The sequence below is a fragment of the Tursiops truncatus genome, chromosome 17 (assembly GCF_011762595.2).
Source record: "Tursiops truncatus isolate mTurTru1 chromosome 17, mTurTru1.mat.Y, whole genome shotgun sequence".
Classification (NCBI taxonomy): domain Eukaryota; kingdom Metazoa; phylum Chordata; class Mammalia; order Artiodactyla; family Delphinidae; genus Tursiops; species Tursiops truncatus.
In genome coordinates, this window is record NC_047050.1 from 32,887,115 (window position 1) to 32,905,132 (window position 18,018).

Here is an 18,018-nt window from a genome sequence, read left to right on the forward strand (position 1 = left end):
ATTACAGACATTGAGGCAAACATTTCACTCCTGGTGATATAAGACCTCCCCTATTTTTAAGAACTTACAAGAAGCAGTATTGCTTGTTCTTACCGGCCAGAAGGAAAGGCGGGAGAACGAGCACACTGCAGTGCGCCCCCATATCCACTAGATGGCGGTGTACATCTTCCTCAGAAGCCAGGCGGGCAGCGCTTTGGGCAGCTCGTTGGCCTAAGCAAGACAAGGGCCACTTTTCTTTCCGGAGACAGGCGTCTCTTCTCATTGTGGGCACAAACAGCCCCAAACAATTGCACTGACCACACAGCTCTAAGTCACGTTCCAGGGCACTGCCGTCTGTTCAGGAGTGAATGCTGGGAAAATGAACCACGCTGCTAATTTGCTTGATTGGGGGGAAAATAAGATCTCAAGTGACAGTGGGTGTAATTTATTTTTCCTACAAGAATAGGGGCAAAGCCATTTCATCCACCCCCCCACAACTGCTACCATAAATGAAAGCAATCACCTAATTAGTCCTGAATTATAACTGGCAGGGTAAAGATCTGCTGGAAGTCAAGCTGAAGTGGGGAGTCTGGAGAAAGGGATGTGATTTCTGCAGGGGAGGAGGGGAGGGGTAGGGCGCGGTGGGAGGGGCGGGAGGGGAGGGGAAGGCCTGAAGCCCATTGTGAGGTCCTGCGCCCCTGTGGTCTGGGGGCCGTGCTGGCCCTGACCCTGGGAGAAAAAGAGGCTCAGTGATGTCTTCAGGCCGTTCATTTTGTGCAGGAGAATGACTTTATAAAGTGAAGGAAAAAGAACCTGTTGGAGAAAACCTATCCGAGAGTTTCTCTGAAAATGCTACAGATGGAGATGAACTGGCTTGGGAAGGAGAGCACAGCCCTGTGGCGCCTGGCCACCCCGCTGCTGGTGGACCCCCCCAGGAAGGTTCTGTCACGGAAACGACAGGCAGATCTGAAACCAAGTTGGGCTTTACGTCATTAAGAAATCCCCCAAAGGAATGGAATAAAGGCCTCCTTTCACACTTTGGGTTTTGCATGTGTCCTGAGGAAGCGCCTCTTCCCCAGCTGAGACAGCGCGCTGTCCCCGCGACCCAGTGAGCGGCCCTCGTCCTGCGGGGAAAGCAAAACAGCAGCGGGGTGGGTGCGCGCCCAGAGCTGCCCCTCTCGCCATTGATTTGTTCAGGGGTGACTTCTTGCGTTCTAGTTAGATGTGACTTAAATCGAAGTGCTTTCCTAAGGCGATTTATCACAACTGTGAACGGTCACTTTGCACAGCTGCTGCTCTTTTAGGGAAACGCACAGACTCGGGAGACGGAGGGGCCGGCGCGGGCTCCCCTCTTTCCCACGGACCGGCCCGCGTGCCCCTCGCCCACCAGAAATATGTGCACCGCGTCCTCAAAGGCCGCTGCTTCTGTGCTCTGGCTCCTCTGCTGCTTCTGGCTGCTGAACAAGCCATCTCCTCTCTCCTGGGAGGGGCAGCTGGTTTCCTTTTGGGGCGCTCCCCTTCTCCCCGTCTCAGCTCCTGCAGCGGAGACGAGGCTGCCCCTCTCTCCCTGCACGCTGTGGGCTGGGTGTGCAACCCGGCTCGGGCCACAGCCCCCCCTCCCGCCCCCGTCCCCGCCGACCCCGCTTGGCGCCCACCACAGCCGGCAAAGCCCACACGGGGCGCCCAGTTAAAGCTGAACCGCAGATGAAAACCACGACTTTTTAGGGTGTCTTCAACATTGCATGCAACATACTTCTACTAAAAAAATTACTGTTTATCTGAAGTTCAGCTTTAACGAGGCGGGCATCCTGTATTTTGTCTGGCAGCCTTCTTGGTTCTAAAGAAAATGTTTGTCCAGAGCAGGTCAAATTGGAATCAGCCTAGGACTTTTAACTGGAGCTTTGGGGAACAAATACTTAAAAGGTATCTGTTGGGACTGCTAGGCTGGTAGGATTCATGCTTGCAACCGCTGGGAGCCAGCTTTGCTATCATGTGGGGAGAGCTGCTTGAACTAGAAGCCAACACCACAGAGAGCAGACCTGTTTCATTTGAACAGGTGGATCCAGCTGTTCTTGAAGCTGGCCCGGTGGGTGGTAGAGGTCAGGGTGCTGATGGCCAGGAGGGATAATAATTTCCTACCCCTCAAATCTGGGAAGTGAAAACAGCAGGGCTGAATGTGCCCACGGGGCATGGCTTCTGTTCAACTGGAAGAGTGGTGAATGGCTATTGGGTGACAAAAACAGTCGGTCTACTATATTCTTACTTTGTTTGCTAATTGTTTTGCTGCATGTAAACTCTTTGTTGCATTAGCTCTTGTTCATGACATCATGTCTGGAGACAGGGTCTGATAGACTTACATGTGGAATTGGAGACTTAAATTTCAAATCTGCCTCTGCCTGGTTGAGTGGCTTTAGGGTTCTCGTAACCTCTACAAAGTTGAGTTTCTGGGTCTGAAACCTAAGGACAGAGGTGATCGTAATCCATTTGGGCTGCTATAACAAAATACCAGAGCCTGGGTAGCTTATGAACAACAGAAATTTATTTCTCATAGTTCTGGAGGTTGGAAGTCTAAGATCAGGGTGCGAGCAGATTCACAGTCCGGTGAGTATCCTCTTCCTGGGTCACAGTTGGCGTGTTTTCTCTGTAACGTCCCATGGCAGAAAGGTCGAGGGACCTCTGCGGGGTCTCTTTTATGAGGGCACTAATTTTGTTCATGAGGGCTCTACCCTCATGACCTTATCACCTCCCAAATGCCACACCTCCTGATACCATCACTTTGGGGGTTAGGATTTCAACATATGAATTTTGGGGGAGGCAAATGTTAAATCTATAGCAGAGGTACTTTCCCCATAGGATGGGGGAGAGGGAAAGTATGTAAGCACCTGTCATAGGGCCTAGTGTGGAGCAGGTGCCCCATACAGATGTTATTACAAAATATTGAGTATAGTTCCCTATGCCATAGAGGAGATCCTTCTATCTATTCTATGCCTTCTTTGAATGACCATAGCACTTGTTGTCTGTATCATTTTTATGTCTGTTGTTGCTTTGTGACTGAAAATGAAAAATTTCTATTTGTCCATGTCCTGGCCCTTACATAAAAATGTGTTCATTTATCTATTTCATATTTATTGACTACATCTTAGACACCGTGTTAACGGCTGGTTCTAGATGTTAGTAAAATATAGACCTTCCTGCTCAAAGGGTCACAGTATTTGTGGGAAAACAAAAAAATGAACAACCTATGTCTCTAAGAGCTTTGTACTTCCCAAAGAGAACACACCTCGTAGGTACAATGAATACATGTATCATACGTAAATGTATAAATAGTTAATGGGATTATACACCTGAGATAACTGCTTTTCGATTCTGAGGAAATGATGATTATATTTCACCAGGAGCTCAATACCACTCTGAGAATGAGGGCTTAACCCCCAACTTGACTCACTGCCTCGCTTTCCTATATAAAAATACACAAGTCTGTACATACGCTCTAGAAAAAGGCTTATCTGGCATGAATTTCAGATAGCAAGAAGAAAACTTCAAGAGGTTCAGAGAAGCATCCAGAAGCTCAGATGACTGTCTGGCACTAATACAACTTGCTTGACAGGAAAATAGAGCTGTAAATCTCACAAAATTAGATGATCTTTTAAGAATTTCAAAACCTCCTGCTATTAACTGGAAATCCTAGAAGAATAGCTTCTTTTAAAATGTACTGATAATATGCTTTACAGCTTAATATTCAGAAGCCTATGTTTTGGCTAAGTGAGCTTCAGGAAGGAAGGAAATGTGCGGTTTACCTCCACTTACTTTGGAACCGCTGGTTCCAAACATCTACTTCTATGCACAGTCATCTTATCATCTGTAAAATGGAGGCAACTCTAAGACAACAGAGTTACAGAGATGTTGCACAGCTCCATGTGTCATTGTCTTCATTTGTTTCAGAATACCAATAACATCTAAGCTACTACTGAAAGAGGGCTGTATTATTTCGGGTCATCTAGTACAGCTCTGTCAAAGTAAAGAAAAGGGACCTAGAATGACTATAATTTTCCCAAGAGGACACAATTATTTTATGGTAAATCTGGGACAAGAACCCTGATCTCTTGGATCCCATTCCATTGTTCTTTCATTGGGTTCTGAACAACCCAGAGAAATAAAGAGAAATAAAACTCCTGTGTGCTGTGTCACTGGTACAAGACATGGCAAGATTGGAATTGGAGCACTACATATTAAGAGGTATCTGAGAAATTCTTCAAACTAATTGAGATATATACCAGGTACATAGAAAACAGTATGTTTTATGAAGATGATTCTGTGCAATGAACAGAACTGGTAACACACACTGGAAGGTGAATTCTCATTTTCTGGCACCTTGGAAACGCCACCTCAACATACACGTGAAAATAAACATTTGAACTGGGTCATATTTAATTCTGCATGCTCTTGTAAGTCAGCAAAATATTCCATATATCATTTAAGTTGTCACTCACTTTTTAACTTGACTTTCAATTTCTAAAAGTCTTTCCAAACATAAAACAGAGGTGGGAAAATGGTATATGGGAAGCTGCAGAGATGAAATAAGCTTATTTCATTAGGCATAAAGATGAATATCCAAACAACTTCTTCATGGCTGAAAGTGTCCAAATCTACTGTCTTCATTTTGTAGTCAAGGCTTCCGGAAAAATATGCTAATGGATTCCTTATTACCCAAATGCCCCATATCAGTTTCAGTAGGTATCATTATATATTATGGAAATTTTTCTCAGTGACAGTGAAAGACATCCTGGCTGAACATCCCCCTGCCCATGACACAGAGATGATGGTCTCAAGCTATCTTGAAGGCATTGGAGCCCACACTATCCGTTACTAATATTAATGGAGGATAAAACTTCATATTCTGTTTGCTCTATATTTGTTCAATCACTTCTTCCCTTCATTAAACTGGATGGCCCATAATTGAGTCTGTAGTGTCTATCATTGGAAACTGAACAAAGTTTTGTTGGTTTTATTAATGTCATACGTTCCTAGGGAGGGTCTATTCAATAACTAAGTCTAGTTTCACAGTTACAAATAAATTATGATGTAACTTTGAATAAATTAAGCTCATCATAAAGGAGGGATACTGAGAGTTGCTACTACCCCTTCCTTGAGGGGCTCTCGTAGGCACTAATTAAAGTAACAGAGGTGTATATGTATGCATATATTTTCAATGATATTTGTACAGACTTAAAAAGAACTCTACAGAATGCATTATAAAAACCTTAATGCTGTGTGTCCCTAGTTCCCAGCTCTCTCATTAGAACTACTTAAATGAACACAATCTTATCTGTTAGGATAGCTATCAGAGTACTCCAAATACTACTTCTTGCAGTACCCTGTCCCAACCGTTTGCCATCCTCTTCCCATTAGTCCTCAAGTCAGAAGCCCCGAAGATCTGTTCATTAATTTATGAACACATTTCTTCATCCAGCCAAGAAAATTGATTGATCCCTTACCAAAGTTCAGGCACCATTCTTCAGTATGATGTATAGGCATGTTCAGGAAACACAGCAGTGATTAACACAGATGAATACAGTCTCTCTTGAGCTGAGGGGGGAGACAAAAGTAAATAAGCAAATATAAAATCATAAGTATAGGGCTTCCCTGGTGGCGCAGTGGTTGAAAGTCCCCCTGCCGATGCAGGGGACACGGGTTCGTGCCCCGGTCCGGGAAGATGCCACATGCCGCGGAGCGGCTGGGCCCGTGAGCCATGGCCGCTGAGCCTGTGCGTCCGGAGCATGTGCTCCGCATTGGGAGAGGCCACAACAGTGAGAGGCCCGCGTACCGCCAAAAAAAAAAAGCTATGAAAACAAAACCTATGGATGGAGACCTCCATGAAAGATGGAAGAGTATAATAATGGCCAGAGTACATTACTGTGGCAGAAGCAGCAGACCTTAAGGAGGACAACTTTATAAATTACAAATTGGATTTAAATAGACAGGGAATTGAAAGTGGAGACATTATTTTCTGCAGAAGATGATGGACAGGGGAGAACAAAGAAAATAAAACTGAGATTGTTAGCAAAATACAATGCTAAACATATGTTAGGACTGAGTCCTTAACTCTCATTTTTATTAATGAGTGGGTGTGTATAAATTACTGACTACACAGAACCAAGCCTGGAAACACATTTTATATTTATGATCTTTGTGCCTAAAACTAGATTCTCCTGCAATTTAATATGACACTAGGACAATGACTGGCCAAGTTTTAGATTAATTACTCTTACACAAAGATTTTTCATTCATATAATCTCAAACAAATACTGCGTCACCAATTAAGTTCCAGATCCTATACACTCTGGCTGAAGATATAAATATCTTGCAAGCCCAGCGTCACTTTCCTCTTTCTCTGGTAACAAATCACGCTTTCTATTATGACAATGGCCCCAGTTATCGGCCCAGGAATAAACACTTGACTCAGGAAGAGCCAATTAAAGCCCTCCTTTAGAGTTGATCGAGAGCTTTAAGGTTGGAGTATTTCAATCTTATGAAATTTTTGTAAAACAAAATTATTTCAAAATCTACTAATTATTCTTTAAGTTCTAGAAACTGCATTCTGCGACTAAGAGGACAATTTATTTGCCGTCGTTTCTGCTCTGCCCACTTTATGTTTCTGTTATTGTGAGATAAAGGCGGTGGGGAATGGCAAACCAATTCTGATTCATTCAACACATGAGTGCTTCTTAGGTACAAAACACCATTCTGAACATTGTCCGAGGTAAAAAGATAAATAATACCTAGCCCCTTACCCTCAAGGATCTTCCAGCTTAGCAAGGGAAATAAAACATGCACACAGATGACTGCAACAAAAAGAAGATAATGATTGCTGCCAGATGTTTGGGGAGAATGAGTAGAGCAAAGAGAGAACACAGAATAAGGCAACATTCAACAGTCAGCCAAGAACTATTTGTTGAGCATTTGCAAGCTGTGACCTGGAAATGGAAGAGGAGAACATAGATCTTCACATGGGCAGGTGAAAAATCAAGTGTTATTACTTGTAACACAGCTCTTCAAATATATTTTTTGGCACCAAATGCCTACTAAATAGCCTTAAATTAAAAACTAAATAAGGATACAGTCTCTATCAAATATAGCCTGAGGTACTGATGCCTAAATACTAGGATCACAGTATTTGTGTTCCCAAGGATGCCTTTCTATTGCTTTGCTTCTTTCCCCTTTCCAAATTAGCTAATGCTGCCTTACCAGGATATCTATTTCACTTGTTCCAGCCTTTTTGATCCAATGTATTGAATAGCAGAATAGGTGAGTTACAAGAGGATATTTTGACTTCAAACAACAGAAATAAAATACTCTATAATTGAAAAAAAAGAGGCAATCTTTCAGGCACATGTGGATCCAGGAGTTCACATGTTCTAACCAGGTCCCTTTCTCTCTTCCCCACCCCTTCTTCTCTCTGCCTTTTCTCCTCTCTGGTATTTCTCATTATGGGATTCAAATATTTCCCTGTTTATGTGGAAGCTTCTGGCACAGCTGCGGGCTTATACGCTCGCAGCTCCAGGGCTGGCTGGAAGGGGCAGGCGCATCACAGCATAAGGGTGCACAAGGTGTGCACTTATATAGCAGGCATCACATCTATGAGTGATGGATGATCACATTGTATACAGGGGTAGCTTCGCATAGTTTTTACATCACTTTTCTTGAAGATGGCAGTAAAATGGTATGTTTTTACAAAATCAAATAGTGTAACATTGTCCAAAAGATATACATAAAGCATTTAGAGGAAGGAGGCTCCTTTTTCTTTTAACTCCGGCATGGATTGTCTATTGGACAGTGGTAACCCTATGTCATCAACCTCGTCACCCCAGCAGAAGTCCAGGGATTAGCCCTGCATAACTCTTGTTAGCCTCTATTCCCTTCCTTGAACACTGTAGCCAGAAGGTTTCTTTCCTCCTCAAACCTTAAGTATTGAAACCTGGAGGAGGGGCATGTCTGAAAAGAAAATGATGGACTGGACTCTCCCTAGAAGGAAGATAAATGGGTGGTCAACAAGAAAAAATATAAAATCCTCTGTACCAGGAAATGTTTGAAGTGTTGTTTGGGTATCAAAAAACGGGTGCCCTACACATAAAGCAACAAAGGATATTGGTCTAAAAAGAACACCATGGCCAAAGGTGCATGACCTATTTCAACAGAGGATTTGAAAGTTAAAAGTTAACCTGTAAAACATTCAATTCAATTTCATCATTTTACAGATGGGCAAAGTAAAACTCAGGCACAGGAACAGAAGTGCCAAGGTCAGACAGGTGGTTGGTGGAAGAGACAACCAACTTCCCAACTTCTGACATTTTAGGTGTGTGTGTGTGTGCTGTTTTGTTTATGTGCAAGGACATTTTTCTTTAGTACACTAACATTACAACAGAAAGTATAGTCTTGTTTTGGTTTTCTCTGCGCCCTCAATTCTGTATAAGACAGTTTTGCTGCACTCCAACAGAAAGGCTCAGCAAGAGTAGAGACCACCATAAGCAGTACACGTGGGCACCAAGGGCAGATACATTGCCCTTCCTTGTGTAGGAACTAGGGCCACTTGTTGCTTTAATGGGCCAAGTTTGGGCTGGACCTGCAGGAGGGGACACCTTTGAAAAACAGCTTCCTAACTGCACTACAACCTGCTCTGGCATCCTGATTCCACTCCCCAAACCCCCCAAATCTTCAGCCAGAAAAAAAAAAAAAAAGAAGAATGGATCACTGGATGGATGGGGAGATTTCTGTCTGCTCCTCCTACTGCCACCTCTTTCTTGCTATTTCCTGCCCGAGGAAACCTGACATCAGCCCAAAAGCATCTCTGGAAATGGGTAGGAGGGAGCCTTACACCTGTCAGCGCCAGAGAAGAAAGTGCGCTCTGCAGAGTTCTCAGTTGTTCCATCTCTTGCGATGAAAGGAAGAAAAGGAGCGAATCCGCCACAGATTTACTGGAGACCAGGGTTACTTCATCCAGCTCCGGCCTCAGTAACCCCTGAAGACCAAAGATGCATTTCCATTCCCAGCATTTCTTGTTGGCGTCTTTCCCTACAGGCTAGCCCAGTGCCTGGCCCCGAAGAAGTCTCTGCGTAAAGGTTCTTTAGGTCATCAATCAGCCTCCTGTGTGTATGTGTGTTTTTCTTAGGAAAAACTGGCACAGACGAATTAGCAGTACAGACTGGGGTCTCCCTACTACCCTTCATGCTTGGCGGCATCACCTTCGACTACCTCGCATTCTCCCGGCGCTGACAGTCCCGGCTCCGGACCTCAGGGTTGGAAGCAGTCAGCCCCAGCTAGAACAGCCCTGTCCGGGGCTGATGCCACCCTGTGCCTAGAATGTGCGTGTGGGTGCAGGCGGTCGAGCGAGCGGCTTCTACGGTGAGACCGAAGCAGGAGCTCAGCCTTCGCCTGCGACCTGCAATCCCCAGATTCCCTGGGGACCTCGAAACTCCCAATCGGAGGTACTCCGCCCCCCCACAGCCGCCCACCCATTCCCTCCCCCCTTACCTCAGCACGCAGCCCCTCCCTGCGTGATGATGCAAAACCCTGGGGAGGGTGGGCGCTGGGAAGGGTGGGGAGAGCCTGAGAGCGAGCGAGGGTGGGAGGGAGTGGGCGGAGGAGGAGAGGGAGCCGAAGGCGCATTTAAAGCGATAGCCATCCTCGCTCTCTCCCCAGTGCTGGGCTGTTGGAGAGCTCGAGCTGCAAGCCACCGAGCGCGAGCTCGAGCGCGGCGCGCTGGCCGGGGAACCCAAGAGCGCACGGCGCCCCAAGCTGGCAGGCGCCGCGGGACCCCCCACCCTCGCCGGCTGCCCTTCCCCGGGCGCCCCTACCCTCCTCGCCCGCAGGAGACCCTGGGCTTCCCCGGAGGAGCTCACCCCAAGGGGCCAAGACTCCGGCGAGCCCGCCACCGTCCCCTCGAGTGCCGCCGCCACCACCGCAGCCGCGGGAGCAGTATGGTCCAGCTGGGGAAGCTGCTCCGCGCCCTGACTTTGATGAAGTTTCCCTGCTGCGTGCTGGAGGTGCTTCTGTGCGCGCTGGCGGCGGCGGCGCGCGGCCAGGAGATGTACGCCCCGCACTCCATTCGGATCGAGGGGGACGTCACCCTCGGGGGGCTGTTCCCGGTGCACGCGAAGGGTCCCAGCGGAGTGCCCTGCGGCGACATCAAGAGGGAGAACGGGATCCACAGGCTGGAAGCGATGCTCTACGCCCTGGACCAGATCAACAGCGATCCCAACCTGCTGCCCAACGTGACGCTGGGAGCGCGGATCCTGGACACTTGTTCCAGGGACACTTATGCGCTCGAACAGTCGCTCACTTTCGTCCAGGCGCTCATCCAGAAGGACACCTCCGAAGTGCGCTGCACCAACGGCGAGCCTCCGGTTTTCGTCAAGCCCGAGAAAGTAGTTGGAGTGATTGGGGCTTCGGGGAGTTCGGTCTCCATCATGGTAGCCAACATCCTGAGGCTTTTCCAGGTAGGGGGGCGCTCCCTCCGGGGCAGAGCGCGCCGTAGCTCCCCGCGCTCTTTATCCTGAAGGCTGGCTTGGACTCCAGGGGTGCGGGGTCTGGTCAGCCTTCGCTCATTTCCACCCTGGAGATCCTGCCGAATCCCTCCCACCTCACCCGAGGAGGTACTTTCCCTGCTTGATTCCTTTCCCTTCCATCTCTCCCCTGTCCGCGCTCCACTCCATCCGGCTTGACATTCTGGATTTATGGCCCCATTGACAAGAAACAGTCTCCGAAAAACAAGGCGATGATTTAAATGGGTTTGCATTCGAGTGAAATATGGTTCCAAACCAGGCTTGTAAAAGTGCCGGGCTCCTGTGAGAGCCACTTAGGCGCAAAGAATATGAAAGATGAGAAGACGCCTAGAAACTAGGCATTTCTCAACTCCCCAGCTTCCCTGCCCCAAGCCGCCCGACAAGCTGCAGCTGCCTTGGAAAATTTCGAGAAGAGCTTAGGGAGGCAGTTCTTAAACCGAAGGCTAGGTCTTCACCTACCTTTGGACGTGAATTGCCCATTTCGCTCGGGTTGGATTTCCCGACCTGTCACCTATCTCTGCGAGGGCATGGGGCGGAAGGCGTGGGGACTGTCCTCAAGCGGGGAGAAGCCACCCGCAGACGTGCCCCCAGGTGATTTGCTCTGGGCAGTTGTTTGCACCGTCTAAACTGCCTTTGCGATCCGGCCACTGGCAGGAGCCGGGCGATCAGCTTTCTACTCCTGCCAGCTCAGAGCCCGGAGGTGAGCTCATGCTAACTGCGAGACACAGTCGCTTTTTCTGCACCCACCCTGTGCCCATCCTTTCCCACGACCTCCCTAACGCAGCCCCCAACCCCAGTCCTGGGTTTTGAGGACGATTCTCAGAGCCAGACAAGAAGGCGCCTGGAGGGAGGCAGTAGGGTGCGCTGAGCAAGGCCGGGCGGTCCTCTAGCTCCGGGTGCAGGCGGGCAACGGCGGAAGATGCGAGGACGGCGCATCGGGCCCGCTGAGCGGTGGGCGGTGCTGCAGTGCTCTCTCACCGCCTGCTCCCACAGCCTCGGCCCCACGGCTCCTGTGCCGCCCTGGGTATAGATGGATGGCTTCTGGATGAAGAAATTGAGTTTCAGGGTCTGCGTGACTATGGGTTCTCTTGTTTCTCTGTCTTTCTTCCTGTGTGTCTCTCTCCTTGTGTCTCTTTCTCCCTGCTTTTTTTTTTTTTTTGTCTCTCTGTTTTTATGTTCTCCCTTTCAATTTCTGCCTCTCTTTTCCTTCTCTACCCCTATCTCCAGGTTTTTTGTTAATCTCTGTCTTGAAGTGATCCTTTCCTAATGCACAGCTCTCTCCCTGCCTGGTAGGACCCAAGCTCAGTTAGTCCCTTCTCCAGATGTTCTGGCTGACCCTTATGCTCCCCGTAGCTAAAAAGTCGGCTCCCTCTCAAGTGCCTTTCCTGAAGCATGTTGGGTTTCTGGAGGGGACTCCTTGTGAGATTCAAGCTGTCACTACATCAGCACCCAGGGGTATGAAGTTTGTGTTTGTGCCAGAAGGAGGGGTGCCTGACTAAAGCTGCAGCCTGGTATGGCCCCTCTGAGCCTCTGAGCATCCCTAGCACCTGTTGAGTATGCCACCTCTAGATGTTTGCAAGGCCAAAAGTGCTTCTGGGCAGCCTTCACTTTGAGGTAATGCTTTCAGGAAGAGCCTGGGTTGTTGGAAGCAAAACCCAGAAGCACTTCCTTTACCTCTGAGCTTAAACTAGAGAACCTGAGGAGGCAGCGCTGCAGGGAGGATGAAGCCAGAGGTCACCTGAGAACCACAGGGGCAACTCACAGTATTTTTACTGGAGCTCTGGGTGTTGAAGGCACATTTGCTGTTTGACATTTTAAAAATTATTTTGGTGCCTTCACTTGGAGCTTGGGAGCTTGCAGATGGGCCTGCCTGTCGAAAAAAGAGTGAAATCTTAAAGTCAAGAGAGAGCTTGCAGACTAGGTGAAGGATTGTGTTTGCTGAAAAAGATTCCAGGGGGAGCTGATTCCTTCTCTGGTGTGTGGATCTGAGGCACTTGCAAGAAAAGAGAACGCTTGCCTTATGCTTAGTTCCCCCGTTCCCTGGGCTGGGAAGGAAAGGAACTGAATGCCAGCATTAGCAGTGTGCGTTGGGACCAAAACCATTCAGAGAAAACACTGTCATTTTCCTCTAATTTGCAAATTGCAACTATTCATGTTGGATTGAACAACTGAGGGAAAAGAGCCCCCCGTTTTCACCTGCATTTATTGAGAGGAGGCTGGTAGTAGGAGGGATGCACCAACTTGTAGCTTGTGCTGCAAGCTGGATATAAGCTTGGTGTGAGTATCCTGGTTAACCACTGCCCATGTTCAAATATACAGAGATAGATTCCAACAATCTCTTCCAGTAGCCTTATTTTTGCGTGTGATCTTAGAAGCTCCTGGCATGTAAGTCCAGTCCCCAGTTTCCTAGCCTCTGTAAACCTGCAAAATGAATAGAGAGAATAGTGGAACACAGATCCCTTGTTCAAAGACACAGTCACTTTAGGGAAAGAGGAAAAGAACGGGTAGGTGAATCTTCTCTGGGATTGCAGGGTTCAGCTCAATGAAGACTGTCCTGTATAAAAGAAACTCCTCTAAATGGTTGAATTCTTAGCTCTCCAGAGATTTGAGTTTTCTTTTCCCCAGTCCCTGTGGGTTGCTGTGGGGAATGTGCCAAACCTATCATTTGAGATAAAAATTTATGGTGAGGTAAGCTTCTAGGCTGGGGGAAGGAAGACTTAGTGACTGAAATGGGGGATGCTAAGCACTGGGGGGCAGGAAGGAACAAGGAGCTAGTAATGGATGTAACAAATGCTGCAGCTGCCAGCAAAGCCTGGATTGAACTTCCTTCCTGAAAATGAGAACCCGGGCAAGAATGACCACTCAGATGTAAACAGTGTCTCTGACTGGGAATTCTCATCTGCCTGCCGGTGGGCCAGAGCTGAGCAAGTCCTTTCTCTCCTCTGTATGCACACTGAATTGGTTAGTAAGTGACATGTCAGAGGACAGGAATCATATTCAGTGGATCTTTCAAATCCAGGAGTTTGAGGCTAATGAAATTAGTGTGTGGCCAGGGCTCTGCCAACTAGAATTAAGTCACTGCAGCCACCCTGCAATGCATTTTCAGCCTGAAGGGAGCATCAGGGAGGAATTTCGGGAGATTTGTTTCTGAGCCTGTACAAAATAATACTCTCCTAATGCTAAGAAAGATTAAATGTAAATTAATATTGACTACGAGTAACATATTTAAAAAATAATCGCCGAGTGGGGGATGGCTTAAAGTGGAGAGATTATATAATATGGTGGACAAAGAATAAATCTCCTCTGACCACTGTTTCATGGGCTATGAGTAAGATCTATTACAATGGAAAGTAATGGGAACGTTTTTATTCAAGGCTTCTCTGCTATTGACTTGAGAGCAAACACTCTGAGAGTATAAATTACTCTTGCTATGTGCTGACTCTGAATGAACAATATTTCATGTGCAGTGACATGGTCTAAGCTATAGACTTGGAATTGAATGGCATCTGTTTCAATTGTTTTGTTCTCTCAAGAGCAACTAGATAGAAAAAAGTGGTCAATTTGACCCTTGTGGGAGCGTGTTGCAAATCTAAACCTGTGTCCCTCATACCATAAATGAAATACATTTGTAAATTTGTAAGTGTTTTCCTTCTGTTCATTGATGCTTGAGTACAATCTCAAACTTTGGCAGCAACATTTTATACCTAAGTACTTGGTTTTCTTCCTTTCTTCTTTCTCTTTCTCCTCTCTCTCTCTCTCTCTTTCTCCATCTTATGTAATTGGATAGAACTGGGCACCTAGGATGATGTGGTGTTACTGTAGTGGGATTTAAAAAAAAAAAAACAACTCTAACTTACCCTTTTAAAAATTTCATAAATACAGGTGTCAGTGCCATTTGGAATAGTCTCTATAACAATTTCTGTCTCCACATTTACTGTGTTTCAGCAAATTTACCTAACAGATGGTGAGTGTGCAATTTTTAAAGGGGCATTTTTTGAAAGAGCGGAGAGGGAAGGAATAGAGACAGGCACATACTATATTTGAAGTTACCTGCACGTGTATTTTATGTATGTATAGCCATACAATTAAGAAGTCTTTGGATGTTTTATCTTCAAGAATAATTCAGATAATGGATTACTTGAATATCATAAACATTTAGGGTTAACAGATTTGTTACTTACAGACGTTGTATCATGGATTTAAAAGACCATAGCAAGCGGGCAGCGGCGGGCGGAGCGACCGAGGGGCGGCGAGGGCTGGGCGGCGGGTGCGGGGGTCCGTGCTTCCTCGCGGTGGAGGGCTGGGTTCGCCAGGGACGCCGGGTTGCTCCGCGTTGCCAGGTTACCGAGCGCGTGCCCCGCGCCCGCTCTTCCGCCCGGGCCGCCCTCGGCGCCGCCTGAGCCGCGGTGCGGGATGCGCGGGGTGCCGGTTCCGCGGAAGCTTGGGTCGGGCGCTGCGTGCGGGACTCTCGTCGCTCGTGGACGGGGCGCGAGCGCGCGGGGGACGTAGGGCGCCGACCTGTGGCTCCCCGGCGCACCGGCTCCGCTCAGGCCGCCCGCTCAGGGGCCTCCGGCGCGAGGCCCCCTTCGTGGTCAAGATGGCGGCGTCCAGGCGGGCCGCGCCGAGAGTGAGCTGGAGCCGGGCCCGGAGAGGGGCGAGTCTGCCACACCCAGGACTTGGACACCGGGCTGGTCTCCCGTCTCCCGGGGAGCGGCGGGTGAGTGGGCGCGGCCGCGATAGGTTCTTCTCGTGGGGTGGTCAGCTCTCCGTGCGTCCGCAGACTTCTGTCGTCTGATAGTCAGATCTGGGGTGGCCCAGGTTGGAGGCGAGGGTGCTTGATTGGGGAAACCTGAGAGGTTTAAGGACTCTATTGGGATCGTTTCAGACCCCAGCAAGAAGCTGAGCAAGTTTCCTCCTGACTCTCTTCCCGGCTAAGTTTTCTCCCTTCTCTGAAAGCGCCAATTTTCTGAATCACCTTGTTCCCCGGGGGGATACAGTTGGTGGTTCTGACCGTGGAACGTAGGACCCGGCGCGGGGAAGCCTGAGCTGGTTCTAGTTACTTTGTTTGCAAAGCACTTGTCTTGTCTTTGGAATCTTTGTGTATGTAACCAACGTTGGGAAGAGCCAGCGTTTTCTCCTCCAAAACACTGCGAGGGGTAACTTTATACGTAAGAACCAAGTGGGCGTTCACATCCATCTCTTTTCCAACCACTGAGTTTTGGTTGTGTTTCCTTTCTTTAAGTTTGTCTCGTTCTGAAGTGATAACAAAACAAAAACAGAAACAAAAAAAAAGGCCATAGTCAATTACACAAAGTATACTCTAGTCTCAGTCCTGCCATTAATTAGCTTAAGTCATTTAATTTTTCTAGGCCTCATTTTTCTCATGTGATGTTTTTTCTTTGGAAAAGTATAGTTTCTAGAAGTCTCTAATCTCTGTGTCATAGTTCAGCTTGGAGAAAACCTGTTCTTATCCAAACTCCATGACATTGTATTTCCAGCTCCAACTTTGGACTTTGAGTGAGTTGGGGGCAACTTTTTAAGGATATTTTCACACAGCTTTTTTAGTTAATAACAGTCTAGCTGACTTGTCATACTCAGACTATCTCCCGTATTCTTTTACCAGTGTGTTCCTTAGTCATATATAGAAAGACTGTTGTGGGGAAAATGACCTCCTGGGTCAGCTTACTGCATGGTCATCGACACAGGACAGGGAGTAAGATTCTGTGGATTTTACAGAAGCAGATACAGGTTTCATTATCCATGTCCTCTCCCCTTTCATCTTACAAAAACAGCAGGCTTTTCTTGGAGAACTGCCAGATAATGCCATCCTGCCTCCTGACGGGCCCCGGGGATGAGTCGCCCAGGGACTGAACTCCAGTAAAGCAGGTGATTGGCTCATGGGTAGGTATCTGACCTCGGCTAAGTCTATCAGACTCCTCCCCAGGACTTTTGTCTCAGAGCAAAATGGAAGAATTGTCTTTTCTCTCTGGAATTTCTAAGCTGGGGAGATATGACTCTGGGACTCCCAGTGACCATCCAGCACAAGGAGAGACTTTCTGTAAAATAAAGTCTTGCAGAGGTAAGCAGGGCTGAGCGATGGAGAGAGAGCTGGAACCCTGCTGATACTCTGGAACGTCCAGATCCAACTGTATCTGAATATGGCTGCATCCCTGAATTTCTAGTACTTGTTTGTTGAGGTTGTTGTTGTTGTTTGGTTTTTGTTTTTAAATTTCCTTTGACTATTTTGAATTTGTTTTCAGCCATGTGCATTTGAAAGCATCATAGCTAAAAGAGCTAATTTCCTACATTAATGTCAGGTTTGCTGACTGGCATTACTTAAGTGAAAAATCATATCCACTATTTTCTTTAAATAAAATCCTTCTAGCTCAGGTTTGAGATATTCAAAACTCTGCCTCCTACCCCCCTCTTTTCCAACATTTACTATATCACCTTGAAGCACTTGTGACCACATCTTTCCCATCTAGACGCAGTTGAGAGAGAGAGCAAATACTTCTGATATAAACTGCAACCTATACGCCTCCTACCTGGAAGCTTTAGAACATACTTGATTCTTGTCATTAAAGCAAATCTTTTGTTGTTGTCTCCAGGGCACAGAAGCATTTTCATGGCATAATGGAGTACAAAGTACATTAAGCCTAACTCTACTTCTCACCCTCTTTTACTTTAAATAGGCAGAAAAGAGCAATCTCAAACACATTTTCCCAACAAATAAAATATATATACGATTATGTTTAGAAGACGTTTATGCAACATATAGTTAGACTGATTAATTAAAGGACCTTTCGCCAATTGGCACAGTAAATATATATGTTGAATGTGCTCAATTAAAAAGAAGACAATAACATATTTTTACAGGTTAATTATCTGAGAAGAGTATTGTGCCAGCACACTTGATACTACAGTATTTCATGTTTCATGTTTCATGTTTCAATATAATTGAAAGAAGGTAATCTTCTTTTAATTATATTTACTGCTAAATGTTTCTTGGATCAAGCTATTAAATTATAAGGTCAAAAGTAAAATGATATGAAATTACAATGGTAAAGGGACACATATCCCACTTTATGAGAATAGAAGTTCTAATTTCTTTTCAGTACTACTAGTAGTGACCACAGTACTAATTTGAGCCCTTACTATGAGCCACTGTGCCCATATACATTTAGTTCTTACAGTAGTTCTGCAAAGGGCATATAAAATCCACACTGTAAAGCTGAAGAAAGTGATTCTCATAGCTGAAAGTCACATAGCTGGTGAGTGGCAAAGTCTAGATTCAAACTTAGAGTCATCTGACAATGCTCAGGTTGTTGACCACTATGTACACTGCTCAATTGTTGCACCAATAAAGAAGTGCTTGAAATAATTATAGATTTGCCTACCCTGAAACTGCAGTGATTTAAAGACATCAAAGTTGCCAGTTGCTTAACATCTACTTACAGTAAGAAATTACATTTTATTTCAT

General features: G+C 46.6%; 2 protein-coding genes across 2 annotated transcripts in view; one reads left to right on the plus strand and one right to left on the minus strand.

Annotated features, from left to right (window-relative positions):
• Positions 1 to 18,018, plus strand: part of LOC117308646 (metabotropic glutamate receptor 7-like) — a 28,160-nt gene that overhangs the window by 210 nt on the left and 9,932 nt on the right. Inside the window, exons 2-3 of the mRNA XM_073794252.1 lie at positions 9,676 to 9,756; positions 9,846 to 10,472. Of these exons, the coding sequence (XP_073650353.1) occupies positions 9,676 to 9,756; positions 9,846 to 10,472 (708 nt within the window). The remainder of the gene's footprint in view (positions 1 to 9,675; positions 9,757 to 9,845; positions 10,473 to 18,018) is intronic.
• LOC117308724 (uncharacterized) lies at positions 10,026 to 15,735 on the minus strand. The gene is made up of 5 exons (XM_073794747.1): positions 15,615 to 15,735; positions 14,720 to 15,083; positions 12,735 to 12,959; positions 10,316 to 11,579; positions 10,026 to 10,150 (listed from the first exon to the last, which is right to left on the minus strand). Exons 1-4 carry the CDS (start codon positions 15,733 to 15,735, stop codon positions 11,513 to 11,515), a joined length of 777 nt encoding a protein of 258 aa, XP_073650848.1. The 3' UTR covers positions 10,026 to 10,150; positions 10,316 to 11,512.